The 26,300-nt window shown below is 49.7% G+C and overlaps 11 protein-coding genes across 11 annotated transcripts; 8 read left to right on the top strand and 3 right to left on the bottom strand.

Moving 5' to 3' along the window:
* The first annotated feature begins 154 nt into the window (after positions 1 to 154).
* Positions 155 to 2,321, top strand: B0J16DRAFT_1845 (uncharacterized protein). Its single transcript, XM_046122683.1, has 2 exons — positions 155 to 465; positions 512 to 2,321. Exons 1-2 carry the CDS (start codon positions 250 to 252, stop codon positions 2,027 to 2,029), a joined length of 1,734 nt encoding a protein of 577 aa, XP_045988196.1. The 5' UTR covers positions 155 to 249; the 3' UTR covers positions 2,030 to 2,321.
* A 292-nt stretch (positions 2,322 to 2,613) lies between these two features.
* B0J16DRAFT_377019 (uncharacterized protein) lies at positions 2,614 to 4,710 on the bottom strand (the record flags this gene model as incomplete). The annotated part of the gene is made up of 1 exon (XM_046130815.1): positions 2,614 to 4,710. The coding sequence occupies one exon, from the start codon at positions 4,708 to 4,710 to the stop codon at positions 2,614 to 2,616; it is 2,097 nt and encodes a 698-aa protein (XP_045988195.1).
* Positions 4,711 to 7,753: 3,043 nt separating this feature from the next.
* B0J16DRAFT_256959 (WD40-repeat-containing domain protein) lies at positions 7,754 to 9,118 on the top strand (the record flags this gene model as incomplete). The annotated part of the gene is made up of 2 exons (XM_046123131.1): positions 7,754 to 8,089; positions 8,168 to 9,118. 2 exons carry the CDS (start codon positions 7,754 to 7,756, stop codon positions 9,116 to 9,118), a joined length of 1,287 nt encoding a protein of 428 aa, XP_045988194.1.
* Positions 9,119 to 9,255: 137 nt separating this feature from the next.
* On the top strand, positions 9,256 to 9,526 carry B0J16DRAFT_326153 (uncharacterized protein). Its single transcript, XM_046125972.1, has one exon. It carries the CDS (start codon positions 9,260 to 9,262, stop codon positions 9,491 to 9,493), a length of 234 nt encoding a protein of 77 aa, XP_045988193.1. The 5' UTR covers positions 9,256 to 9,259; the 3' UTR covers positions 9,494 to 9,526.
* Positions 9,527 to 10,848: 1,322 nt separating this feature from the next.
* Positions 10,849 to 11,701, top strand: B0J16DRAFT_1822 (uncharacterized protein). Its single transcript, XM_046122632.1, has 4 exons — positions 10,849 to 11,067; positions 11,167 to 11,331; positions 11,384 to 11,446; positions 11,497 to 11,701. Exons 1-4 carry the CDS (start codon positions 11,014 to 11,016, stop codon positions 11,548 to 11,550), a joined length of 336 nt encoding a protein of 111 aa, XP_045988192.1. The 5' UTR covers positions 10,849 to 11,013; the 3' UTR covers positions 11,551 to 11,701.
* Positions 11,702 to 12,151: 450 nt separating this feature from the next.
* Positions 12,152 to 15,095, top strand: B0J16DRAFT_408257 (uncharacterized protein). The gene is made up of 4 exons (XM_046133021.1): positions 12,152 to 12,282; positions 12,338 to 12,386; positions 12,435 to 13,177; positions 13,228 to 15,095. The coding sequence occupies exons 1-4, from the start codon at positions 12,271 to 12,273 to the stop codon at positions 14,902 to 14,904; spliced, it is 2,481 nt and encodes an 826-aa protein (XP_045988191.1). The 5' UTR covers positions 12,152 to 12,270; the 3' UTR covers positions 14,905 to 15,095.
* A 36-nt stretch (positions 15,096 to 15,131) lies between these two features.
* B0J16DRAFT_312904 (uncharacterized protein) lies at positions 15,132 to 16,222 on the bottom strand (the record flags this gene model as incomplete). The annotated part of the gene is made up of 2 exons (XM_046125084.1): positions 15,132 to 16,139; positions 16,187 to 16,222. 2 exons carry the CDS (start codon positions 16,220 to 16,222, stop codon positions 15,132 to 15,134), a joined length of 1,044 nt encoding a protein of 347 aa, XP_045988190.1.
* A 661-nt stretch (positions 16,223 to 16,883) lies between these two features.
* B0J16DRAFT_326147 (uncharacterized protein) lies at positions 16,884 to 20,068 on the top strand. Its single transcript, XM_046125971.1, has 2 exons — positions 16,884 to 19,868; positions 19,924 to 20,068. Exons 1-2 carry the CDS (start codon positions 17,007 to 17,009, stop codon positions 19,960 to 19,962), a joined length of 2,901 nt encoding a protein of 966 aa, XP_045988189.1. The 5' UTR covers positions 16,884 to 17,006; the 3' UTR covers positions 19,963 to 20,068.
* Positions 20,069 to 21,616: 1,548 nt separating this feature from the next.
* Positions 21,617 to 21,925, top strand: B0J16DRAFT_377013 (uncharacterized protein; the record flags this gene model as incomplete). Its single annotated transcript, XM_046130814.1, has 2 exons — positions 21,617 to 21,769; positions 21,827 to 21,925. 2 exons carry the CDS (start codon positions 21,617 to 21,619, stop codon positions 21,923 to 21,925), a joined length of 252 nt encoding a protein of 83 aa, XP_045988188.1.
* Positions 21,926 to 22,143: 218 nt separating this feature from the next.
* Positions 22,144 to 24,414, bottom strand: B0J16DRAFT_1674 (Metallo-dependent phosphatase-like protein). Its single transcript, XM_046122337.1, has 2 exons — positions 24,110 to 24,414; positions 22,144 to 24,063 (listed from the first exon to the last, which is right to left on the bottom strand). The coding sequence occupies exons 1-2, from the start codon at positions 24,283 to 24,285 to the stop codon at positions 22,407 to 22,409; spliced, it is 1,833 nt and encodes a 610-aa protein (XP_045988187.1). The 5' UTR covers positions 24,286 to 24,414; the 3' UTR covers positions 22,144 to 22,406.
* A 520-nt stretch (positions 24,415 to 24,934) lies between these two features.
* On the top strand, positions 24,935 to 25,808 carry B0J16DRAFT_1657 (uncharacterized protein). The gene is made up of 4 exons (XM_046122308.1): positions 24,935 to 25,172; positions 25,450 to 25,455; positions 25,538 to 25,693; positions 25,748 to 25,808. Coding segments are annotated over exons 1-4 (243 nt in total). The 5' UTR covers positions 24,935 to 25,093; the 3' UTR covers positions 25,750 to 25,808.
* Positions 25,809 to 26,300: the final 492 nt, after the last annotated feature.

Below are 26,300 nucleotides of genomic sequence, written 5' to 3'. Positions count from 1 at the left end.
GGGCTAAACTTACAGTGCAGGTAGGGGCCACGGTGTCGAATGATTGGCTGTTGCGTATCAACGGCCGCTAGCCTGATGGGATGATCTGCGCTGCATTGTCTTTGCAGGGGTTGAATATACAACCTCAAGAAGAGAGACACTATGATGAAGATGAGATACTAAGAAACTAATCTTCATCATGTGGTCACAAGAAGGAATCCCTCTTTGCAAGATGATTTCATTCTCAATCTCTCAATCTACAATGCTGTCATGACTTCATCTTCACTACCAAACCATTCACCCAGGATGAGAAGAGTTCCCAGCGCAGATCCAGAAGATGCATCATTCCCATCTGCCCAATCAGCGCGGCCACTTCTATCTCTTTTGAAACCATCATCTTTCATTCCTCGGTATTTGAAGAGCTTCAAATGGGTTACCATAACCTTGACGTTTATACTCATCTCATGGGCGACTTATATAGGACTGGTAGGACAACAATCACACTTATCGTGACGACAGCTGATGGAAGTAGTTCACACAACCACTCAACCATGTCCTTGGCCATAGTCATGATATACCAACTCTCTCAAAAGCAGACCTAACAGCCCTCACACCTCCTCAACGTCCCTCCAAATCAACCTCCCGTCGTCTTCACCTCTTCATGCCCGCCGACTCACCACATATAAACCTCTGCAAAACAATAATGTCCGCAGTAGCAATGGGTTATCCCATGCCCGTTCTCCTAAACTGGAAACGCGAGTTCAATAGACCTCAGTGGCACTTTGCAGGAAGTCACATCGCCAAGTTGGAGAGTCTACTAGCAGCTATCGAAGTGTTACTAAAGACAGGCAGTGAGGATGATGTTGCGGTTATGGTGGATGCGTATGATCTGTGGTTCCAACTTCCGCCTCCTGTGCTGTTGGAAAGATATCATCGACTTAATCGTGAGGCGGATGAGAGAACACGAGAACAATGGGCGGAGCTTAACATCAGTGCTGACTTTCCTATATCGCCGCCGAAGCAGGATATTATTATCACTACAGCAAAAGACTGCTTTCCAGACGCATACTCCGGTTCTAATCCCCACTACGAACACTGGCCTGAGTCGCCTATGCCGAAAGACATTTACGGCGCCGACACCGATAAAGTTCCCTGGTCTTTTGACCCAGCGCGCAAATACAAGAACGTCCGTCCAAGATGCGTGAACAGTGGTCTCATTATGGGCTCATTGGGCGTTTTGAGGGATGCGCTACGAAGGTCAAAGGAGAAGATCGATGCGGTTGCTATGAAGGGACGACAACTTTGGAGTGACCAGGCTCTTATCGGTGAAGTTATTGGAGATCAAGAGATTTGGCGTGAGTGGGTGAGGCACCTTGGATCATCATGGAATGGCTCAACAGCTGCCAATACTCCCGATCACGAAATCCGTAAAATTGCAGACGCGGCACTTCTTGGTCAACGCTTCGAATTCGGTATTGGACTGGACTACAACTTCACCACCGCACCACCAACATGTTCATCGGAAGAAGACGGCTATTTCGTACATCTTCTCGACGAAGTCAACATTCACAAAGAGTCTCAAAAGGCAGGTGTCCCCGGTCCGATCCGCACAAACGGTATACCACCTGAAATACAATCCATCAACGACACTATCCTCTCGTCTATAAACTGGGGCGCTATTCCTCTGTACACAGATTTCTTCTTCGGCACGACACCCATAGCGATCCATCACAACGCCTACGTCAATGGTCTTAAGAAATCTAGACTGAAGGATTGGTGGGACAAGATGTGGTATCACACACAACTACGACATCTTATCACCCAGCGCCTCAAGTCCTCCGTCGGATTACTCGCCGAACTTGATGACGGAGGAGACAAGATCGTGTACATTGCACCACAAGAGGACAAACCGCTTGTGTTCAGCCCCCAAGCCCCAAACTTAGCGTCTATAGATTGGGACGCAGTATGTCAAAAGCCAGGACACAGCGTACCTTGGCACGAGGAACTATTCGGCGATGATAAAGGTCCTCTGGAAATACCACGAGAATAAGAAATAGCAGAAACTCAAACGTCTCGACAATTCAGCCCTCTTGGTACACATTACAAACCACGGCTTTAACATAGAAAGCCGATGAAAAGTCCGGTTTTTGATCTACAATGTTACGCGCCACACCCTCGCAATCATGTCTGTGATAGTACTAGACGGGAGCCAACCCCACGATCTGTTAGATGTCAAACGCCATCGCGTCAGTTGAATACAAGTTCACGATGCAACCCAAGGTTGTAGATCAGGGGTTCTTGACGCCCTCTGGTGAACTCTAAACTAGGGCCTCTATTTCCTGATACCTTGGAGTTGGGATTGACGATCCATGGACTTGGGATGGTGAAGGATGTTTGTGGATGCGATTGACAATCAATACGTCACAGGCTGATTAGAAAGAAGGTGTTGAGATCTTTGTATTAGAATCGACATGACTACATCATCTCAAGTTGATCAAAGGTCTGGAAAGCCCCATCCTATCAATTAGGGTATATGACCACAAAACACCATCCCAGTACAAACTTTTGAACCCAAAAAGAACCCAAGTGCCAATACGAATGCTGGCTGGTGTAACAGCTTTAGTCGATCTTGTATCATGAAGCTTCTTCAGATAGTCTCACAATCTCACAGAGACTTCGCACTAAGATCATGTCCATCTCTTGCGGCTCGGCATCCATGATTCTCTCCTCCGCAGTACCATTCTCAGTGATCATCTTGGCAGTGGCAATAAGTCGAGAGATACAACGAAGTAGTCCTGACTCGATGTTTCGTGTCGCGTTATCCTGAGTGGTTACAGTTGATGGCTCTTCCTTGTTGAAGCCAATGGCTGTAAGTGGGGAGCTAAACTTCCTAGCAAATCGGCCAACGTTGGGCGTGGGATTTACCTGAGGCGCACTAAGCCCAAGAAGCGAGGCGGCTTTCTTTGGAATGTTTTCGCCCTGCGACTTTGAGTCTGAGGTCGACACTCGTTTGCCAGAGGGCTGGTTGCGGGGAACTCGTGAGACGTAGTTGTAGGCCACGATGTGGGCATACAGAGCATCACAGATGTAATCTGAGCAACCAGGAAACACATGTCGCAGTGGAGCCCAAGGAATTGGAGATGCGACGGCGCCCGAGGAACTGTTGCTATCATACGAGTGTAACCGGTGACGTCTAGCGGCGCTTGAGTCGCGACCATGTGAGACGACCTTTTTCCAGATCGACTTTCGAGGGTATGAGGATGATGAGTCGGATGTTGGGTCAGCCCAGATATCGGCTGAAGGATTTCTAACCTTCTTGGAGTACGATCGGATTGTTTCTGTGGTCAAGCTCGAGGACAACAACATTGTCTCCGGGAAGCAAGCGATTGAAACTCTGAGCGTCTCGATGATCTCAGGAGGAAGAGGTACGGCCTTGACCAGGTCGTCATTAGGAATTTGGGGAAGAGGAGGATTTGAGCCATCCAGCCATGATTCAACAGTTGGTAAAGGTGAAGGTGGTGGTGTTTGCTCGATATAAACTGTATCCGGGCGGGACAATGGCGGGGGAGGCGGATAATGGTCCATATATGTATCTTCGTCCTCGATTTCCAGCTCAATAGATCCAAAGTCTGATTTTAGAAGGATTGTGTTGTTGTCTGTCTCGTCGCGAAAGCGTTGAGTAGAGAATGATGGGTTGGTGTAACCGTGATTATCGGGACTTATCCGCGAATCAAACACGGGCGTTTTGAGTCTTGGGGTTGTATCCAATGAATTCGTCGCACTTGTGAGAGATGTTACTCGAGGAGGAATGGCCGGTGAGTCCAGAGATTTTGCTGATTTTTGTCTTCTATGCTGTTTCAAGCTGCTCTTTGGGGATTCGTCAATGCAGGAACATGCCCTGTGGAGGCGAGGCTGGGGAGCTTCCATCATGACTGTGATGTCAAACGTTGACTCCATACTCGGTGGTGTAGGTGGCCTTGGTGATAGAGCAGCCATCCCCTTTGGTGTGGCTAATTGATCTCGAATCTCAGGTCGGGTCTCTTCATCGTTGTCGCCATCAGAATCAACATCAATCCAGCTGTACTCATGTCCTCGTTCAACAGGTGATAGACTTTTCGGTGATGGTGGGTTGCCGCTTCCTGAGGTCAGAGATGTTGCTGCTGTAGCTATGGAGTATTCGCGGGCTTTAACTGAACGAATAGGGATGCCTGCAGCAGACTCCGTCGATGAAACAGATTCTTCATCTGATTCCTCCTCGACCTGCCGGCCTCGGTGTTCGAGGAATGAGACCATTGACTGCCGTTCTTCTATTGATCCCAAGTTTTGTACTCGTACAGATCCTGTTTGGTAAGGGGAGTTGGGGATTCGGCTGGGAGATGATATGCTGCGGTCGCTGATCTGGTTTTCTGTGAACCAGACCGGTGATGAGGGCATACCGGCAGTCATGTTTTTTGATGCAAAGAGCGGACTGGATCTTTCCAAGTCCCTTGCTAACATCTCTGGGAAACAATCCATCATGTCCTTGATAACGTCTTCGTCAAATAGTATGGGAGGTGTGTCTGGGCGTGAAATTGGTAGTGAGAGAGGTGACAAGCCCGTCATGCTCGAGACCGATCGTCTTTTCGAAGGGGTATAAGGTGTCGCAAGTGAGCGCAAGTCCTCGAAGGAGATATTTGGGTCTTGTCTGTATAAGTAGATGGCTGCTGGAACCTTCGGAGAGACCACGGACATGAAGGCCGGGATCAGGAATCACAATGCCAGCGACCAGAGACACGATTACTGCCGTGATTCACTGGTTTGGCATCTGGATGCAGACAATCTCAAAGGACAAGGCAACGCTTATATGATTTGACTTGGACTGGAACTTAATCGCAAGCCAACAAGAAATAGTGGATATAAGAGTGGACATGCAGCGTGAGACAGGTATCGGAGGGAGGAAGTAGGGTTATTATGTTGTTGCTGTTAGATCGTATCGTTCAGACTACCTCTGGGTACGTACTGTACATCCAACGTCAAGCAACGGCCATGTATGAAATCAAGCAACTGGGTTGCAATGGGCAAGTCCCGTTGAGAAGCGGCGGGGTTTGTTGCACATGGCAGAGTCCAGGTAACCAGGAACGTGATACTTTAGACCTGGCAATAGCCATAGCTATGGCTCTGGTCCCGAGTGAGTTGAATGTAACTAACGGCCGCGCCCTAACGAAAGGAATGAGGTGGGAAGCTGAGTGGCGTTGACGGGAGACGTGATGGTTGCGCCGCGAAGAAGCAAAACAACAGATTGGGGTTCTCAGTTGTCTGGTCTGTACCACCAAGCATCACCGCAGCTCTAGTGGGCCTTGACCAAAGTTTGAACGTTGCTGATCCCTGACTTCATCAAAGAGGACAAGGACATGATGCGCAAGGGAGGACAAAAAGGGCATCGGGCTATGTTCCACACCCCAAGCACTGTAACCTCCCATCTCGGGATTCTGGATCTGTCGTGATAGGTCTCCACTTGGGTTGTTATGAAAGTGAGTACGGAGTACGTTCGTAGCTTTCACAAGAGTCTCAAGCGGGAAAATACTGCGAACGTCTGGCCGGGAACGGTACCTGAAAGCCAGCGTCAGTGCAGCTGACTACCGAGGTCAAAAAAGAAAGCTGAATACACATCCGCGCTCGGACAAGCGTATTCCGGTGTTGCTGTGTGCCAAGTCGATGTCAGCAAGGATGTAAGTCCTGTGTTGGCTAAGCTTGTTAACGCCAACAGATTACCAATTCTGCGTCACTGGGACTGAAGAGGTGTGCGAGTTGGTGGACTATCCGGGAATAGTAGAATGCAGTAATTGATGGTTCTGATCACAAAGTGCCACCGGACGCGATCATAGACATTGAACATCTTCGCCCGATTAGCTTGAAGTTCGCGTTGGTTCTGTGGCTGAAACGGAAGACTGGCATGCATTCCGAACTCTGATAAGTCTAGGCCGTAAGATAATGGCAACAATCAAGCTCTAGCCGCACGTTGTTCGTAATTGCACCGGGGGGATGAGTAGTAGTGGGATCTGTAAGAAGGGAGACAACAATGCTAGTGATCAATATTCAACGTCGCCAGGGGATCGATGCGATGCGATGTGCAGATGCGGAGAATCCAGGCATATCTGACAGCCCGTCCTGACAAGGTAGGGGGCCTGGGTATCTGCGGGTGTAGCATGTAAGGGGGATCATAACCGGGTCTCCAGGGCTGGCATGTGCGTAAGCGTTACGCTTATCAGATTCCACATGGCCATCAAGAATTGTTCTCGCAAAGAAAGTGACGAGATGGGCGCAAGTGATATCACTTGTCAAGCCCAGCTGAGGCCATGTGTTTTCATGATGAGGCCAAGCGAAGCGATCTGTCACTTCTGTCAGATGGAGATCGCTGACAAGGTCTGGATTCGCTTAAGAATCCCCTGGGCTGGTGCTCATTAAAGTTGACTAGCGCTGGTATGTGACGTTCCTAGAGTGACGCCTTGCAGAACAAGAAGGAACAAGAAAAGGATGCAGCAAGAAACACTTTCAGTGGTAGTTTAACGGCGGGCAAGACATCAGTCATTTCCTTGGAAGTCGATTGGTATGGGGCGATTAGAGAGGTAAGGGATGAAAAGGATGAACTGATGATGCAAGAAGTAAAAAGCAACGCATATGCAAGGACACGAACTGCTGGTTGAAGGTGGTGGACTGTCTGTGGACAGCTCCTTCCCACCCTGTATTTCGGGCTTTACAGTAGGCGGGTGCAGAAGGGGCAGGTGCTGGACTACAGTCTTGCTTGGTGGATTGCAGGTGTACCTTACGTCCTCACTTGCAATTTCAGTTACCGTTACAATTACCTCAGAATCGGACTGGGTTTAGCAGGCAATAACCTGGGCACTTTCATGATTGCTCTATGATTGCAGAGCTTAGCTCAAACGATTAACTCGCTACAAGGGACAGGTAATAACCGGGCAACACGGGCAACACAAGCTTAGATCCTAGCTTCCACTAAACGAGAAGCTTCAGATCTTCCCGTCCCAGTGAACCCGACTAGACAGCCTGGATAATACAGTGCTAATGGCTTAGTTTCTGCATTCTCAACACAGTCTCACACTGTCTAGCCAGACTGTCTGTCGCGCTAATCACACGCTCGCCGCTTACTCACCGCCCGCGGCTGAATCTGGCAGTAGCTTCATCAAAAAAAGCAAGCAAAACTTCGCGGCTGCCAAAAGAACGTCAAAGCTCGTGCATAATTTAGCAGCAAACAAAGACAAAGAAAAGTCCTTTCTGCACTCTTTTCTTCTCCTGCATTCGGGCAAACACACTAGGGATCCTTCACAAGACGTTTCGTTTCGTTTCACCTGCGTCTTGGCTCAACAAAATATTGATTGCGCCTGGACCCTTAGAAAGTTACTGGGTAAAAAACAGCCACCGAAAAACCTGAAGGCACGCTCTCATTGGTCAATTTTGCAACACCAGGCTGTAAGTGCTTGTTGAAGTTGGCTATTTCACTTCAACAACCAACGGATCCGTTCTCCCGGTGTTTGCTTCTTCTACAGCGCTTCCAATTTCCTAGAACGAAGCCGTTGTAGAGCAAACTTGACCCTCGCTTTGGACAATTCCGGCTGCTCGGGCTCTTCCCGCGTCCATACTTCCGGCGACTGAGCCAACAAACATTCCTCATTTCGGTCCGGCAGAGCTTTGATAGGCCTTTTGATCTTCAGCCTTGCACGGGCATACGGCTGAATAGTTTATTCCATTCGAAACAGAGCATTGACCAGACGAAACAATGCTAACTCAAGAGTTCATCTCGGCCATTTCTGGTCCTCCTCTCGCTGCGAATACCGCCATCTCTAAGGATGTCGGCATTTATGCTCACTCCCTCACACCTTCTCACACCATCAAGCAATCTTTCAAGAAGAGTTCAGCCCCTGTCAACGGCCTAGCCGTCAGTCAGACTCACATCTTTACCGCTCAAGACCAGAAGGCTCATGTTCACGTCTATTCCCGTCAACGTGGCAACCAAGAGGCTCTCGTACCTTTTCCCGAAAGGATCCGCAGCTTGGCCCTGGCCGGTCAAGTATTGGTGGTTGGATCTACCGAAGGTAGACTATTTCTTTGGGAGGTTAGTTGGTCTCAGTCCCGTCACTACCCCGTTGGATGTTGTACACACTTACATCATGAATACTGACAACTGATTTAGACTTGTACCGGACGACAAGTGTCTACGCCGCCTTGTCACGTCCAGGCCGTCTCATGCTTGGCTGTAACGCCATATCACATTCTTTCGGGATCTGATGACTCCAACATCAACGTCTGGTCGATATCACGTCTTCTAGACCTCGATACTCAGCTGGACCAGGAGCCCGATCAGACACTCTCTAACCACCGAGGTGCCATCACAAGTCTAACCGTTGGCCCTGGTACCAATTCGGAAACTAGCATATGTGTTTCTGCTAGCAAGGACAAGACATGCATCATCTGGAACTACCAAACTGGCCAGCTTCTCCGTACAGTATTGTTCCCTGCATTTCCCCTTTGCGCTCGTCTCGACCCAAGTGCCAGGGCTCTGTTTGTGTCTTCCGAGGCTGGAGCTGTCTATCTTGTCGAGCTATTTGGTGGTGACAAGCCGTTGCTTGGTTCCCGCAGCACCGAGCTGCCGTCTATCGTCGTACAGGTCAACTCCCCACTAGCTGTCTCGGATCCGGAACTTGGACAACCATCGTGTCTTGCTCTAACATACGATGGTACTTCAATATTATCCGGACACACTAAAGGCAAGATCTTGCGCTGGACTCTGGCCGAGAACGCCCATCCTACGGAAGTTGCCAATCTGAATGCCTCTGTCACCAACCTCTGTTTCATACCTCCACTATCAGCTGAGCAACCGATAAAGGCCGTTACCATCGTGAAACCGAACCTGAGCCAAAACCGATACAATTTTACGGCCCAGCTAACGACGGATCTCGGAGAGAAGACAAGACTTGATCATTTGCTTGAGACCAACGGGGTTCCTTCAGAATCGCTTGAGACAGCAATTTCATCGATGACGACTCCTTCAGATGATCAACAAGACGAAGAGCTGGCGAGACAGGATGCGCAATTCCGCGCCATCATTAACAACTGCAATCTGCTTCAAACCCCATCTAGTTAGACGTTGCTGCAAGCGCATGCCCTTAGAAAAGTTATGATCAAAATTTAATGTAATCTATTAAGAGTACATACACCTAGTCCACAGTTGAACCTCGTTTCGGAATGGTTCATGTTGCTACCCGTCCCTTCTTTCTCAGCCTCAATGCCCAATGGTCTCCCACAACAAGTTGTACTACACATATCGCTGGCCTCGTTCATCATTCTCTTCCAACTTACCCATCTTGGCAGTAGTCATATCGTACGACAGGTTGCACAAGTATCACAACTCAGATTTCTTGGGAGAGGCATTGGATGTCATTTCCTTGCTTCTCAAAAGACCCAGATCCGTAGTCGGCCTCGTGGATGCCGCAAGCCGCATCTCACCGGTCCGGAGTAACCTGCGTCGCATCAAAAAGTTCTCGCATCAAAGTGTGGCTGCATCTCAGAACCTTGACGCAAGGGGCCATCGAAATGCAGGTGATGTCCGTATGCGCTAGTTCTGGGTTCCATATGCAAGGGGTTCCGAAACTCTTTGGCGAGTGCAACATTCGTCACTAAAACGGACTACATCTTCGTCTCGATCCGATATACAGGGTGTGCCGACCTTGGCCGTAATGGGAGGGACATGCAGCATGGGGAAGTCCTGCCACCGGATGCAACCAGGGTTTTTCTGATTGATCATAGTCGCGTAGTTAATTATATGGAGGTTCCGTTCCTAATGGTGACATTCATTGCCAACTTCCACGACTTCCCTTGCATACGGTTCTCGTCTCCGTCCCGACCGCCACAACGGTGACCATTGCAGCCGAAGAGAAACGGCCTCTAGGCCCGAGACAACACGCGCGAGAGAAGAGGTCTTCGTATAGAAGCCTGTTCTAGATGCTTAGATTCGAGCCGATCATTTCTCTCCCGCAACACAATGAGGAGGATTGGCTACTGAGTGGAATAGGATGCAGCTGAATAGCCTTAGGGTTCAAGACAGGTGGCGGGAATGCCCGTTTCTATTGAATGTAAGGGATACGATATTTACGAGAAGTTTACTTGGAAGGATGATCTGATATTTCGTGTTTGTTGCTTTTTGGGCAAAAGGTTGAAGTTGAATCTGGAAGGAATCTTGTTGCTGTAAGTGGCTGTTAATGTCAGGAACAAAGTTGACGGTCGAGTTCCTTGCAATATCGAGGAATCCAAAAGATAGGTAGAGAACCAATAATTGTGTTGGAATGACATCTGCATATTCCATTGGGCTTTGAAAATGTTATGCAGCACATGCCTAACTTGTCACTGGCGTTTGCCATGATAGCATTCTTGGGTTTTCGTGGTAGGCCTACAGGGTAACCAGAATCACGAACGCTCTCAATATTCTCAAGTGGATTGACAGGTGCCATGGACGATGTGATGTTATCGAAGATGCATGTCAGCTAGACTCTAGTGATTGTTTGTCCTGATTTCCAATTCGAGGTGGCCTGTCCGAATGTTGGTTGCTTCTTCAAACAATGGAAGGGATGTCAGACAGATTGGTACAGCTTCAGGTAAGTGATCAAACTTGGAAGAACAGAAGAACCAATTTTTTGGACTGCAATACGAATCTCAGTAAGATAGAACAAAATGACAACAGTATGACCTTTACACTGTCTTTATTGAAAACACTATGGCTTTTCTTATCCGATTGTTGAATTTCCCGATATCACGGAGGGTGGTGCCGACTGACAAGAGTTATACACACTGTCTAAACCACATGTTTTGAGTGCTACAGCACAGTACAAAACATTTACCCCGGAAACACCGGCCGGGGCGGCAAATTTCTCCGCGCCGACTAACACCGAGCTCGCAGTGTTGAATGTCTTGCATCATCGGAAACCTCCAAGCCCGTCGCAAATCTAACTTGTAGCCGTTTCCTCAACCTTCAACCCACATCAAATGTCTGTCGCCAATACAATCAAGGGAGACATGTCGCAGCAAGTTCGATCACTCGTGAGTTCCCCCGCATTGGGTCCCCTCAGCCGTGGAAATCTGCAGGGATTATGGCATTTTCCAAAATATCCATCATGGCTAACGACGAATTTTGCGCAGTACCGCCAACTATTACGGCAAGGTTCGCAGTTCTCTGCGTACAACTTCCGCGAGTATGCGAAGCGACGCACGAGAGATGCTTTCCGAGAGCACCAGGGCGAGCAAGATAGCCGAAAGGTGCAGGAGTTGGTCCAGCACGGTATCAAGGAGCTTCAGAGCTTGAAGGTGCGTGGTGGATGTGCATGGTTAATGGGGGCGAAATGCTGACAGTTAGCAGCGACAAACAGTCATCAGCCAGTTCTACCAGCTCGACCGGTTAGTCGTTGAGGGCGGAATCTCTGTAAGTCATATCCTTGGAAGTCATCGATCTGGTATACTGACTCCAGACAGGGCAAGCAGACAGGAAACAATCAAGAGATCTTGAGACAGAAGGAGCAAGGGTGAGCGAAAAAAGCCGTTATCGCCACCACCCTGCATTGCTAATCACTTTTTGCAGTTACGACTAAAATGATTCACGGCCACGAATTCTCGAAACGACTGGATAAAACATAAAGAGACAATCGAGTGTACAGTAGCATGGGTTTGGGGATAATGTATATGTATCGGATACCATCAAAGATCAAAGGCGTCAGCGAGCTACAAGGAGCCTTCAGGTTGGAGGAAGGACACCGCGGCTTCAATTAGACGGAGAATTCCAATCTTGACTCCATTTCGCCTTTCAATTATTGCTTTGTCTGGAAACGTCTCAATACGGTTTGCAGAGGTGGGTTGAACTCTCAGGATGAGGCGCTCTCTTGAAACTCTCCCAAGAGAAGGCAAACAGAAGGAAAGAGAAATTGAAATCTAACCAAAAACGACTTCTAATTATCTTCAAATCAAATGACAAGAGCGCTCACAATTACATTTCCTCTGTACTCTAGACTTGATGGTTGTTGCCTCCAGATTCTCTTTAAATCGTATTACGTCAGCGGGGAGCAACGTTTTCAATTGGTCAACCAACCATGACCTTCGACTGTCCATCGCGAATCGCGACTCAGCCTCGTACAATTAATTCTGGAAAAGCATATTTCACGACAGTGCATTGAAACCCCATCATTTTCATGCAAAGCCTTTTTGTCATTGGTATAGAATCATAATAGTTATCTCCGTTTTGTATACACAGCGATGGCGCCTGGAGTAAGTCGCGGTTCCCTTCCCTTGCGCATGCAATGGGTCAACTAACTTTAAATAGACGCGTCGCGCCCACAGGGCTGGCTACGCCGAGCATGACGATTTCGAAGGTACGATGATATTGAGGGTAACGGGAAACGCGTATTAACGATTCAAAGGTCTACCCGTGCGTCAATGGCGACAAGAGTGGATAAGCGTTGTGCCGCCGCAACAGCAAGAACAAAATCAACAAAACGATATCTGGTCGATCGATCTGCCTCATGGCATGCCAAAGGATTCTCATCTACTTCCCGCACATAGCCAGGAGCTTCTCGCCGCCGCGCGATCCGGACGACTGTACAAGAGGCCTGCGCCGGACGAGGAGCAGGAGGGCGACGCTGATGCAGCACCTGAGAAGCCAGAGAAGAAAGAAGAAGACACAAGTGCCAGAGGCTTCAGTGTTAAGGTCTGGAAGCAGTTGCCGCGCAACCTCGATAATTCCGGTGCATCTCACCTTGCGAAACGACAAAAGAATACCGTTACAATTGCTAGCCGGACAGTCGAGGAGAAAGTCCAGGGACCAACAGTTACCAGGGCCACCGTCCGGAGAATCGACGCCGCTGGAAATCCATACACCGAAGAGGTCACACTGGGAGAGGGCCAGCAGGTCCAAGGAGAAATCGTTTCTACGAGAATCGAACCTGCACCCACCGCTGGCGCAGAGCCTCTGGGTGGCACACCTGGTCCCAACCGACGAAGGCCACCACCTCCCAAGAGAAAGACCAAGGCTGGTCCTGGTCGCGGCAAAAAGAAGATCAAGAACCCTCTCCCCGAAGCTGGAGCTGCTCCCGCGGCCCCTGCTGGGACTGCAGATGGTGCCACACCTGCTGCTCCAGTCAAGCCTGAGAACCCCGCAGAAGCTGTACGTTATGATCTGCGGATCTGTTGTACCCTGGCACTGACTTTTTATAGGCTATCAAACAAGAGCGCGAAGATTCGGCCAACCAGGATAGCCCAATGGTCGATGCTGATGATGACGATGACGATGAAGATGGGGAAGATGACGAAGGTGAAGACGGTGAAGAAGGAGACGCTACACCAGCTCCGGATAGTCAAGCGCACGGTGAAAACAACAAGCAGCAAGATCACGAGATGACAGACGCCGCACCATCAACAACCACCGAACCTGCTCCCGTTCCGCCTCCGGCTCCCGTACCAGCCCACGCTGAACCTCCAGCTGCTCTTCAAAACGACGAAACCGATGTTGTTATGCAAAACGACGCATCAGAACCTGCGCAACAAAGTCCTACAAACCTCGCACCACCGCCTCTTACACCCGGAGAGTCACGACCTGAAGGAAGCCCTCTCAAGAACGTTGTCATGCATTCGCCCACAAAGGATGTGAGCGCAGAGGAGGCGATCAAGGCCGCGATTGATGCCCCTTTCGCAGATATTGATGCGACCAAGGAACCGCAATTGACTGAGGAGAATCTTAAAGAGGCATCCCTGGACCCCCCTGTCAACGATACTCAACCCCATGCAACGGGGACTGTTGATGAGGAGCACATGCTCAAGCTGGCTGTAAATGTTCCATTCGGACTTGATCAACCTCCAGCAGTTGGCCCTGATGCTGGGCCTGCTGAGTCAACCATGGCTGAACCGCCATCAACAATTGTTGGGGAGGCTCCCGAGGCCGCAGCTGATCGCGATGTTCCCATGCTGGAGCCAACCGATAACGAAGCACTACTACCTCCCCCACCTGAAGAAGTTGGTAACATTGCTACGACACCCCCGGGAAGCTCTGGTGGACAAGCACATTCTGCCTCTGGAAGCGAGGCCAAGGTTCCCTTTGATATCCTGCCTGGTGAAGAAGCCGTTCCACCAAGACCGCAATTGGAACAGTACGACACTGGTTTGACGGAGGATAGCATTAAGCCTGATGACTCCGCTTCGATTACTGCACCCATTTCCGATGTCACAGATGCACCGGCTGCCGCTCCCTCGGTTGTCGACCCTCCGACAGAGCCACCCGCTGAAACTACCGTGCAAGAACCTGCTGCAGAGCAGGCCAAGTCACCAACACCGCTTCAACCAGAGGTCAAAGAGGAGTCTATCCCTCCTGCGGTTGAAGAAGTTGCTAAAGGGGAGTCGCCTGATATGATTGCCAGCTTGATGGATAAGCTTGAAGAGGAGCATAAAGATATTGAAGGCATGAAGGAAGATCTACCAACTCCATCAGTGCCTGAGCCAGCAGCAGAGCCTGCACCCGAGGCTCCTGCAGAGGTAGCCAACGAACCTGCAGCGGAGCCTGTTGCCGAGCCCGCTGCCGAACCCATCGCCGCGCCCGTCGAAGAACCTATGGCAGGGATTGGACCTGAGCCAGTTGCTGAGACTGAGGTCAAGCCAAATGTCGAGGAACCCGTAGCTGCACCCACAGAAACAAAATCTGAGGTCCCTCCTGAATCAGCTTTAATACCTTCAGCGGCCCCAGAAGTACCAGTGGATGAGCCCATGGTCACTGAGGAAGAGAAGCCCAGTGATCCCACCCTCGAAGCTCCCGCCGTGGAGGCCCCCACAGTGCCAGAGCCTGCGGTGACTGAAGGAGAACAAAAGGATCAAGAAATGAAGGAGGAGGGTGCTGCCATTTAGAAGGATTTTTGGGACTCATTCTCCAATTGGTGGGAACAACTTACACTGATAAACCTTTGCTTAAGATGGATCGGTTCATTGGATTTTAGGCAAGGTCAATAAGAGAGGGGAGTTTGTATAATACGATTACTTTCAGGGCATTAGCTCTAATGATTTCATGGACAACAGGGAATACAAATTATGTCTATCCGAGTTAATGGTCAAATTGCAGTGCTATGTATGCTAAACTAATCCGCTGCTATTTGCCTTACCACGACGCTACTCCTACCCGTGGAGAAAGACTCTTCCGTCATCTTGGCCCTCTTCCTTTCAGGCATCGCATAACGGCCATGCATACGAAAACCTCGTGCATGCGCATTGCTCAACCCTAATAACGCAGCGCTCGCGAGCAATAAGCCCATAAGAATAATGGCGCCTGCCTGCGACATATTCCCTCCTATGGCAGCAGACATGTATACCATCAATTTAGCCACTGCTTCAATGTACCCTTCGAGAACTGACTGCGCGCGCAACCAAGCATGCGTAACGATGGCTTGCAGGTCTGCATCCGGACCACGAAGACGCACGCTGTGTCCTCCACCAAGATCGATGGTGTACTCTGTCATGTCGATTCCCTCGAGCGCAGATTCGGAGTGTGTCGTGCGCTGCTTTATGGCCCAGATGTTGAGAATGCGAGATATTATCAGCATGAGTAGAATAGAGAGGCCCCACCAATCTTCGAGGATGACCATGAGGGATATAGACGTGAGTGTGATAACGGGTGTGCCGAGATAGAGAAGATGACTGAACCAGTCGACATCCGAAAGTGAAGCCCAATCATCATGATCCGCATCATTATCTTCCTCGTCCGAGATCCTTCTTTTTTTGATAACTTTCCCGACAAATTTGACGATATCCCACGGCGTATCAATCCCAACAGTCAAAGTAATACTATCCTCATCATCTTTAAACAAACTTTTGAGATAACTCGCCGTCATGGTATTCTTCACAGCATACTGCATCTCGCCAAGCGCTAAAGCTACCAAGCCAACAGGGGCTTCGCGTTGGACTTCATCGCATGCTTGTTGATAGTGTAGGCCGGGAGCGAGAACGAAAGCGTCGACCCAGGAGGCACCGCCGGTGAGAGCTGTCCTACGGGAGATTGTGCGGAGATCGGCGAGGACGAGAAGACCGCTTGCGGAGAGGGATAGGTTTGGGATCGGGGTATCTGTCCATGAGGGGATGAGAGATCGGGGCTGTTTGTGTAAGTGGATTGTAGTTGGGAGGGGAGTGTTGGACTGACCTCCATATCATATAGCACTTTTTGAGTTTCGATCATCTCAATACAGAAACAGGCATACTATTCTTATAAGTTTCTAGTTTACTATCGAGAAAGTGATTTATATAGGGACATACTATGCCAAGTCGTGATTGCTTCGATGATGGCATCTCTTGAGTTTCTGGCCCCCATGACTACTACATGAGAACTCATCCCGAGATGTGTCTCTGATCTGGAACAAAGAGAAATCCGACGTATCCTTGATTTTTACGTTTGATGATGATTATGGTACGAGTGTAGAGTTATGTATAGCCTGAAGATTTTGAGACATCGAGCTGTGTTGGTGGCACGGGATCTGTTGCTACTCGTGGGGCAGTCTCATGATGGTAACTCGCGTGCAAACTCACAAAAGGACTACCCCTTGGAGAAGTGACCAAGCTTCAAGTTCTTCGGAAAGCCTAGAGTCTCATTTTCTTAAACAAGAACCGTGATGGAATTACTTCCTGCTTGCCCGAGTACGGAGCAAATGGGCCGGCGACATACCTATCATGTCTGTCGCTCGACGAGTTGAAGCATTACCACATATACTGCGACAACCTATAGATACAACTTAAGCTATCTGAAAATAATCGTATTTGATCTTATTGAACATCAGAAGGCGTCAATTATTTATTCTCGTAGTATTCCTCATCTTATCTTACTAGCACGAGTTAAGCTGGAGCTTACCTATCCCAGCTGTTGGATGACTAAGCATGCGCAACGAACAGATAGCCCGCCATGATGCAACACCCAGCTCAGAAGCTCCCCAAGCGTGAAGCCGTACAACGCCGTCAACACAACCACAATGCGGCTCTCACTCCAACCATTGCTCCTTCTGGCGCTATCGTCCCTCGGCGCCGCCGTCTTCCAGGATGAAGTCGGCCAAATCGATTTCCACCATGCGCTCGTAGGCGTCCCCCAGGTCGAAACCACCTTCTTCCATCGACCCCGAAAGCAAGATAAGGCCAGCCTCCTTTACACACTCAGCGACGTCGGCATCGTCGGTGCTGTCAACCCCAGCAATGGCGCTGTTGTCTGGCGTCAGCAGATTGCGGATGATATTACCAATGGTGGCGGTTTCTTGCGCGCTGCTGAAGGCGAGCATTGGGTTGCTGCGGCGTATGGATCTCGAGTGCAAGCTTGGGATGCGCTGACTGGTCGTAACGTCTGGCACAACGAATTCAAGGGCGAGGTTAAGGATCTTGAGATTCTGGAGATTACTGAGAGCTCTCGAAAGGATGTTTTGGTTCTGTACGACGAGAACGGCACTACGGTTCTACGACGTATACATGGTACTCTGGGTCAGGTTGTTTGGGAGTTCCGTGAGGTTGCCCACAACATTCCTCTCCAGGTCTCGACCGATATCTCCAAGATCTACGTTGTCAGCCTTCACGGATCGCCTGCTTCTTACAGCCTCAAGGTTACTGCTCTCGACACTCTTACTGGAGGACGATTGGACGACTTTGCCATTGGCACTAAGGGCGATGTCCACGGACCCAAGGACGTTATGTTTGTTGGCGGCAACTCAGCAGCTCCTATTCTTGCCTGGACTGATAGCAGCCTTACCAAGCTCAAGGTCAACGTCCTTGGCAGCAAGACCACTCAGGATCTCAAGTTGCCCGCCGACGCTGTCTCCGTTGTCATCCACGCGCCCCATCTCACTCAATCGCAGCCTCATTTTCTTGTCCACACTCGAACCAAGACTGGAAACAAGGCTGAGGTTTACCATACCGAACTGAAGACTAGCCAGGTCTCCAAGGCCTACGAGCTACCTCACCTTTCCGGTCCAGGTGCCTTCTCCACCAGCTCCGATGGAGCCAACGTTTACTTTGCTCGCGTTACTGACGATGAGACTCTTGTTGTCTCTTCTGAGTCTCACGCTATCCTGGCTCGCTGGGCTTTCAAGCCCGCTGGTGATATCGAGGCTGTTCATGCTGTTGCTGAGGTCATCAAGAAGCCTGGTACTGAGGGCTTTGCTATCCGAGCTGCTGCTGTTACCAAGTCTGACGACTGGGTTATGGTCCGCAACGGCGAGGTTGACTGGAAGCGCCCCGAAGGCCTTTCTGCTGCCGTCGCTGCTGTCTGGGCGGATGTCCCCGGCACTGAGAACCTCGCCAAGGCCCTGGAGGAGGAGGCTCACACCAACCCTCTCAGCGCCTACATCCACCGTGTTACCCGCCACATTGATGACCTTCAGTACCTTCCCGAGTACCTTTTCTCTCTTCCCGAGCGCTTCATCTCCAGCGTCTCTGGCGGCGAGACCGTCAGCAAGAAGGAGGGTCTGCACCGAGACACTTTCGGATTCAACAAGCTTATTGTCCTTGCAACTCGCCGCGGTCGCATGTACGGCTTGAGCACTGAGCACAAGGGTCAGGTTGTCTGGTCCAAGTCTGTCCTCCCCCAGTCTCCTGGTTCAACCCTCGAGGTCAAGGGCATGTATGCCAAGGATGAGGGTGTTGTCACTCTGCGTGGCGCTAAGGGCGAGTACGTCGCTATCAAGAGTGACACTGGCGATGTCGTCGAGGTCATGCCCGCAGGATCTCTTCCTCGTGTCGCCAGTACTGTCGTTGTCGACAGCCCTGCAGGTAAGTGGCTGCTTCCTGTCGGCACCAACGGCGAAGTCGGACCCGTCCCCGCTGGTTTTACTCCTGCTGAGACCATTGTTGTCCGAGGCGAAGGAGAGACTCTCAAGGGTCTCAAGTTTGTTGAAGCAAACAACAAGGTTACCGAGGAGGAAGTTTGGCAACTGCAGCTCTTCCGTGGTCAGAAGATCGTCGAGATTGCTAAGCCTGATGCTCACGACCCTATCGCTTCTATTGGTCGCGTTCTGGCCGATCGTCGCGTCAGCTACAAGTACCTCAACCCCAACACCATTGTGGTTGCCGCTATGGATGAGGCTTCGTCTTCTCTGTCTGTTCAGCTGGTGGACACCATCTCGGGCCAAGTTCTGGCCGCCCAATCTTACGCCGGTGTCGACTCTACCAAACCCATCTCATGCACCATGGCTGAGAACTGGTATGCATGCACTTTCTTTGGACGATACACCCTTGAGGATGGCTCCAAGCGATCTATCCAAGGCTACCAGATTGTCATCAACGACCTCTACGAGTCTTCCTCACCCAACGACCGTGGCCCTCTGGGCGATGCCGAGACATTCTCTCCTCTCAAGCCTGTTGACTCCCCCGATGGACCTGGTCTGCCTTGGGTTGAGTCCCAAGCTTACGTCGTGTCTCAGCCACTCGACCATCTATCGGTGACACAAACTCGACAAGGTATTGCCAACCGTTATGTTCTCGCCTACCTTCCCGAGGCCCACTCCATTGCCGGTCTGTCGCGCCAGATTCTCGATGCCCGACGACCCGTTGGCCGTGACTCCACCCCGGCTGAGAAGGAAGCCGAAGGCCTCATTCAATACTCCCCCAATATTGAGATCGATCCTCGATCAGTCATCTCCCATCAGCGAAATGTTTTGGGTGTCAAGAACATTCTCGCGACACCCGTTATCGTCGAGAGCACAACTCTGATTGTTGCCTACGGCGTGGATATCTTCGGAACACGACTGGCTCCTAGCGGCTTGTTCGATATTCTCGGAGATGGCTTCAACAAGCCCACTCTCATTCTGACTGTTGTTTCGCTGCTGGCCGGTGTGCTATTCCTGTCACCTATGGTAAGAAAATCCCTATCGCTTTCGCATTCCAAGCATTTTACTAACACTGCTTTAGGTGAGGAGAAAACAGATCAACAGAGGCTGGGAGAGTTAGAGAAAGTGAAAAGAGAGAGGGTATGTCATATTAGGAGCTAATTACTAGACCCGTCCAATGGGGATAGGTATGTATAGGATAGGATCATGAGCTGTAAATGGAAAGAAAGTACTGTATTTCCTGCTGTCCAATTGTATGCCAGAACGGTGATTATTTTCAGTGTTTCCGTTGACAGGTGGAGGTGTCAGCCTCGAAATGTAACGATCCAAACGCATTGAGTTCCTGAAGTGCAAAGCCACGTGCTCATAGTCCAGCCCGAGATCGGGGACCCCGCGACTCCCGTTGGGCGGAGCATTAACGGGCTTGGCGCCACGGATGTCGCGGGGCTGAAGAGAAGTCCATCCGGAGAATATCGAGTAATTCGTCTCAGTGTAGAATGCGACTGTATGTATTCATGCAAGTCTGGAATGTAACGGTATGTATGCACAGTCAGCCCTCGTATCACCACTCATCGGGGCCTGCATATGCGTCAAATTGCATGAATTTGCATCGTATCACATTGTAGGACTGTCCAGCTTATGGTGGGGAGATGAATGTTATACGGGTTGTACAGCAGGATCAGATGGACTGTCAGCTGTTTGATGCCTTGACGATGATCAATATGCCTTGCGCTCAATGTATGGGTGATGTCTGTATGTCTTGCCTTTGCCTTCAGCTCGTGCAGTTAATAACTGCAAATCCTGATGTGTAACCACCAGACACCAATTTTATTCTCGTGTTCCAATCAATGCCGCAGTTTCTCGAAGGGTCTTTGCATAAACCTGTCAAATCCATCGGGAAACACGAAGAGGCTTTTGAGTGGACGAATAAGATGTGAGGAAGCCATGATGTGACGGGTGTTACTTTTTGCGGGGTAGAAGATGGGCTGAATGAATGAGACTCGGGAATTTATTTTTAGGATTACTTGTTCAAGAGCGGTCGGTATTTACTGTTCTGGTCGTTGAATGATATATCCTTTCAGAGTATCGCGGTGTAAGCTGTTATGGAGATCATCTCACTCAACAGCACCATTGGACTGCTTTCAATGTAGATATACGGGACTATTGATGTAAATATACAGTATTATTGATGAGATCAGATTGTACGAGTATCTTCCAACAGTAGCACCACATCTGTAGGGCTGGCAGTTTCGATCGTGTGACTATCTAGCGTCTGTGGTGTAAGTGGCTTACAATATATCCCAATCCCGTCTAGCTTCTCCCCTCCACAAAGTTAACGTTGCGAGTCCGAATACTGGAAAGTGCCATTACGGGACGTCGCAGCACTCAAGTCAGCCTCGTATAGGTAAAGTGATCCAATGACTAACCAGAAGAGCTGCTGGATGTTGGAGACTAACTACTTCTCCTGCTGATGGACGGCAAGGGAGAGTCTAAAATAGTATCATGGCTGTAGTAGGACTGTGGCCGAGTTCCGAAGTACGGAACTTGACGCCTCTCGTGTAAGTGAGACCATACTCACAAGAATAGAAACAGATATCCAAAAGGCAGACTCAGTATGTACGAAATCAAGTATATAAACCCTTCGATATCACCTCCAAATCGAATATTCTCATCATCCTCATCAACAATCATCTTCTTCTACTACTACATTCGCTACAACAAGCAACACTCGCTCAACACTTAAACACCAACACCAAAAACCACCAACCGCAAACATGAAGTTCACTGCCATTGCCATCGCTGCCATCGCCTCCATGGCCGCTGCCACTCCCATGGACACTACTACCAGCCGCTGCAAGCCCGGTACCTACTCTTGCACTCCCGACAAGACTGGCTGGCAGATCTGCGATGTCTCCGGCAAGTACGTGGTAAGTAAAACATCATCCATCCCTTACACAAAGGAACAATTTGACTAACATACCAAGGCTGCTGGAGCTTGCCCTCCCAAGACTAGCTGCGTCTTCTACAAGAAGAGCGCCAGCCCCTACTGTGTCCCTCCCGGCTTCAAGTTCCCCCAGAACTAAGCAGTCCCTCGTGGACTAGGACACGAGATGGCCACGAGAGCTTGCCTAGTCTTATAGACTCGAGCTTTAGATAACACCTTCTATCTCCGTCTGATACTGAGCTGGTTCGACTTGTGCATTTGGTCTTTTCATGTTTTCATGCCTTGCATGAGGTCCTTTCCTTAGAATCGTTAATAGAGATATGGCACATATACAGCAAAGCAACAGATGGTTGGGGTTCAAGATATATATTGTTACTAGCATAGCATCTTCAATCTACTGCATTGCCCCTTTACTTGGCATTGAGCTTCTGCAGTGACTTGGCATGACACCAATTATTTGCATATACCTCCCAACACGCCATTCCAAGACAAAGAGCATCACCAAAACATCTGGATAAACATGTTCAATATTGCTATGCTACCAATGTGCCATACCTGAGTCATTCTAAGTACCAAAAACGCCGCGGAATTGCGTCCAAATTCATCTAGTCACACATAACTTAACAGTCACCTTGCCAATTCTTGCTGATCCAATCGGCCATAAGGTACGTAAATGTACCATCAAGGTATCGCTCAACATGGCCATCATTGTAATCACCAGCTCCAGCAAGCTTCAGGGCAGGGATGATCCAAGGTTGGAGAAAGTCAAGGAACACAAAGTCAACCGTCTCAGGCTCACCATCCTTGGGCATGGCAATCTCAGCCTGGATACAGTTGGGTTGTTGATATCTCTCGACGGGCTCATGAACAGTATCATCGCCATCAGTGCCAATATCATCAACAGTCGTATAGCCAGCTGTCAGATCTGGCTTATCGAAGAAACTTCGGAGTTCGAGACGCGAATCATCTTCATCCTGCTCGTTCTTCTCGAATTGAGCCTTGAGAGCGGGAGCTGGGAAAGCTTGCTCGGGCATGGCCATGTACTTGGCATCAAGGCCGTTCTCGGTAAGGATTCTTCCAGCACTGTTGAGAAGAGAGATGACCTTGGAAGCGGCCTTGTATGGAACATCGGGGATGTAGCTAAAACCACTGGTAAAAGGGCTGATGGCATAAGTGGAGTCTCGTGTGAAACCTCCCTTGAAAATGTCGAATCTAATGCCGCCGGTGTTGAAGAGAGCCAATCTCGGCTTATCCTTGCGATCCTTTCGGGTGACGATATCGGGCAGAAGCTGGTTCGAGATCCAGTGGTAAATACTGTTCTCGTCAGTGTGCTTGGCTCGGGTCATCCAGAGCGTCTTGGGTGCACAGCCAAACTTGTAGTCGAGCTGAAGTGCACTACGAGCACGAGTGATTGACTTGCTGACTCTCTTTCCATGCTCAGTAGGGAAAGTTGTGTCATTGAGGCCGGTGTGATAATGGAGGCCGTAAAGATTGTTGTCGATGTATCGGCGGGTAAAGGTAGGCGAAGCCGCTGCCTTGACCTCCTTGGTACCCTCGACACCCTTCTTGATACCGTCGATTGACATCCAGCCAATCGTCTCAAAGTAACGACCACTGGCTAGAGCAAAAGCCCCGGAGTCATACTGAACAGCATCACGAACGTGAGCATGACCGCCGAAAATGGCAATGGGGATATGCCAGTTCTGTTTACGAATGGCAGTAAAGATAACCTTGAACTCCTCCATGCGAAGGCCGACATGACCAATCACAACAAAGAGATCAGGCTTCTCTCGGATAGCTTCCTGGAACCAATCCTCCTTAATGGTCTGCTCAACGGGCTGGACAACGGTGTTATTGGCATTTCCGGTAAAGTCAAAGAGGAAGCCCATGGCCACAATGTTGAGGCCCTGGTTCTTTGTCTTGAACTTCTTGTAGCGCGGAGCCTGAGGAACGCGATCGCCGGTCTTGAAGTCGATATAGTCGAGGTTCGAAGCTAGGTAGCTGTTCTTGTAGTTGGGAACAGTGGTGTTGTGTTCCATATCAGCCGAGTAGGCCTTGTAAAGCTCATGGTTACCTGTGCAGATGATATCGACATCGGCTTCGGCGTAGATATCATATTGGAAGAGGCCCTTGGGAGTTGATGCGTCGTATAATCCATTCCCTTCGACGCGGTCGCCTGTGTCGACGACTAGTAGATCGGCACCCTTCTTATCGGCTTCGTCGCGCATATGCTTGGTGAAGGAGATGTAGTCACCCCAATCGGCGGAGTATTGAGGCCTGAGACATCAGCCACAGCTTGTGATAGGGTGAATGGAGAACATACTCTTGAAAGTGACCGCCAATCCAGCCATGTGTATCGGTTGTGTGGATAAAGTTAATCTGACCCCAAGTGAGGTCTCTCATGGGACCTGGGATAGGTGCAGCAGCTCCAGGTTGCGAAGCGCGAGCTACAGCGACCAGCGCCGAGCCAGCAACAAGTGTTTTGGACCTGAGAATCATCGTGACCAGTACAGAAAGTGATGAATGTTGATGGAGATGTAGAAGAAAGAATGAATGACTGCCGAGTTCGGCTTGACGGGAAGGTATGATAAGGTAGCTGCGCGCTAGAATGACGTGGGAGGGGACCCTGAGGGACTGCAGGTCTGCGCAGTTGATGATTGGATGATTTGGGCACGTTGATGCTTAGCAAAGCAGATTTGGCGAATAGGAAATGAGGAATGTCTCCCCGCAAGGGGTCATGCACCAACGATAGCGCACATCAGCGGGCCCTCTGCTTGAACCACGAGGACGCGCCATCATGAAGCATGACCCGTGACAGGACATGACACAGAATTATGAGGCTGACAATGCTGAAAGACAAGATTGTAATGTGTTTGTGTCTTGTGTTGGACATCAACAGTTTATCTTGAGGGGACGATGAAGGGCGAGCTGTCCAAGGAATGAAGGCTATAAAGGCTACTGTCCTCCTCATCATGGCTCTCCAGGACATGGATCAGATAGACGAAACCTACCAAGTCATTCTTAACGTTCGCTAATTACCCCGACCTCACCGCCAATAGCTTCCTGACTGAGCAGGCTCCCTACCATGGACGAAGGTTCAGACCAGCCTCTTCTAATACTTTACAACTTCGCCTAGGCCTCTTACACATAGCATCAACCCGTATCTCGCGAAACAAACAACTGCGGCTCAAAACTATTGCCAATCTGGGATGATACTGCGAGGCCAAGCGGTGTCTTGCTTACCACAGCACTTGATAGGTCGAAGCTCTGTTACAGTGGATCATTCTTCGACGGTACGAGATACGAGATGCATCCGGACGCCCCACTTACGGCCGCTGTGCCTCCCGGGTCCCGGTATATGAACGGGCTCGAGCCGGATATTCGAGGTGAGTCTGGATAGTTTATATAGACGTTTCACTGCTATCGTAGTCTCTCGATCAATTTGCCTCGTGGAAAACAACATCTCGAATCTTTTATATAGTATTTTGACCCGTCGAAGCCCTTTGTGTCAGCATATCGGACACCGGAGCATTTTCTACGCCGCCTCAACCCACTTCCATCATCAAACCACGTTGAAGCACTTCTCCTTTTCTATAAAAACGCTGGAACGCATGACTTCTTATATCACCATGTCTGATACTTCGAGATCCCCATCGGCGACAGATTACGGTAGGCTCCCCCACGATTGAACCATAGAGAGGAAATGGTACATTCTCAGCTAGCAATGAGAGCATGCTGACACGTCTGGTAGATAACCCGAACACCCAAGCCCTTTCGAAGAAGCTCAACCTAAGCTCTGAAATGGACTGTCGGAATCTCTTACTTCGAGATATTACAGCCCTACCAGTACGCGAGCCACTAGCGCCCAGCTCAATAGCTTCCCCGACACAACCACCACTCATGTCTTGTATGTGATGTTTATCCCAAGAAAATGATAAGTGACTAATTCGAGGTCAGGCAGAGACTCGGGCTCAAATAGCGTTACAAGAAATAACGTCTGGATTGCAAGGACAGTACGAACAGCCATGTCTAGTATTTTGTCTAAGCCATGAACAAGAGATCATATCCACAGCCGGCCTACTAAATCGGAACTAAAAAAAATGTTAATCTTATGCGCAGATTTCTGCACGGATTTACAGCAACATTGCACAATTGTGAAAAGTGTGACAAAGTAAAAACGCAGTGATCAAGATCCCATGTGATGGTTTTTCGGCCAGTTTGTCTTGGTTACCCCCACGTGGTAATCCACTAAACCACCATCCCTCAGCTCATACAAGGGCCAGCCCAGACTTTTGGTGACCCTCCTTGAGGTGAGATATTGAACGCCACAATAGCTATGATTTTCAGCTGAGATCGACAGAATCTCTCTTCGTCTTTTATCTTTTGCTCTGTTTATTCTCTGCCTTTCTGTGATTATTTCTTACTGGAGTTACTCCGTAGAACTGCCGTGCGTCTACATCTCATCTCCGTTTGACGTGACACCCTTTCGCCTGTAAGCACTGTAACATCCCCTG

This window comes from Fusarium flagelliforme, assembly GCF_020744385.1.
Source record: "Fusarium flagelliforme strain FIESC 12 MPI-CAGE-AA-0113 chromosome Unknown B0J16scaffold_1, whole genome shotgun sequence".
NCBI lineage: Eukaryota > Fungi > Ascomycota > Sordariomycetes > Hypocreales > Nectriaceae > Fusarium > Fusarium flagelliforme.
The sequence above is the reverse complement of the archived record's forward strand: the minus strand, read 5'-3'. Positions and strand labels throughout refer to the sequence as shown.

Bases quoted from the DNA above. Each gene is read 5' to 3' on its own strand.
- B0J16DRAFT_1845 (XM_046122683.1), top strand. From the start codon at position 250: ATGACTTCATCTTCACTACCAAACCATTCACCCAGGATGAGAAGAGTT. The intron at 466-511 runs GTAGGACAACAA...TGATGGAAGTAG, and splicing joins GGGCGACTTATATAGGACTG to TTCACACAACCACTCAACCA.
- B0J16DRAFT_1657 (XM_046122308.1), top strand. From the start codon at position 25,094: ATGCATCCGGACGCCCCACTTACGGCCGCTGTGCCTCCCGGGTCCCGG.
- B0J16DRAFT_326147 (XM_046125971.1), top strand. From the start codon at position 17,007: ATGCGGCTCTCACTCCAACCATTGCTCCTTCTGGCGCTATCGTCCCTC. The intron at 19,869-19,923 runs GTAAGAAAATCC...ACACTGCTTTAG, and splicing joins TGCTATTCCTGTCACCTATG to GTGAGGAGAAAACAGATCAA.
- B0J16DRAFT_408257 (XM_046133021.1), top strand. The intron at 12,387-12,434 runs GTACGATGATAT...AACGATTCAAAG, and splicing joins CGAGCATGACGATTTCGAAG to GTCTACCCGTGCGTCAATGG. The intron at 13,178-13,227 runs GTACGTTATGAT...GACTTTTTATAG, and splicing joins CTGAGAACCCCGCAGAAGCT to GCTATCAAACAAGAGCGCGA.
- B0J16DRAFT_326153 (XM_046125972.1), top strand. From the start codon at position 9,260: ATGCCCAATGGTCTCCCACAACAAGTTGTACTACACATATCGCTGGCC.
- B0J16DRAFT_1674 (XM_046122337.1), bottom strand. From the start codon at position 24,285: ATGATTCTCAGGTCCAAAACACTTGTTGCTGGCTCGGCGCTGGTCGCT. The intron at 24,064-24,109 runs GTATGTTCTCCA...CTGATGTCTCAG, and splicing joins ATTGGCGGTCACTTTCAAGA to GCCTCAATACTCCGCCGATT.
- B0J16DRAFT_1822 (XM_046122632.1), top strand. From the start codon at position 11,014: ATGTCTGTCGCCAATACAATCAAGGGAGACATGTCGCAGCAAGTTCGA. The intron at 11,068-11,166 runs GTGAGTTCCCCC...AATTTTGCGCAG, and splicing joins CGCAGCAAGTTCGATCACTC to TACCGCCAACTATTACGGCA. The intron at 11,447-11,496 runs GTAAGTCATATC...GACTCCAGACAG, and splicing joins TCGTTGAGGGCGGAATCTCT to GGCAAGCAGACAGGAAACAA.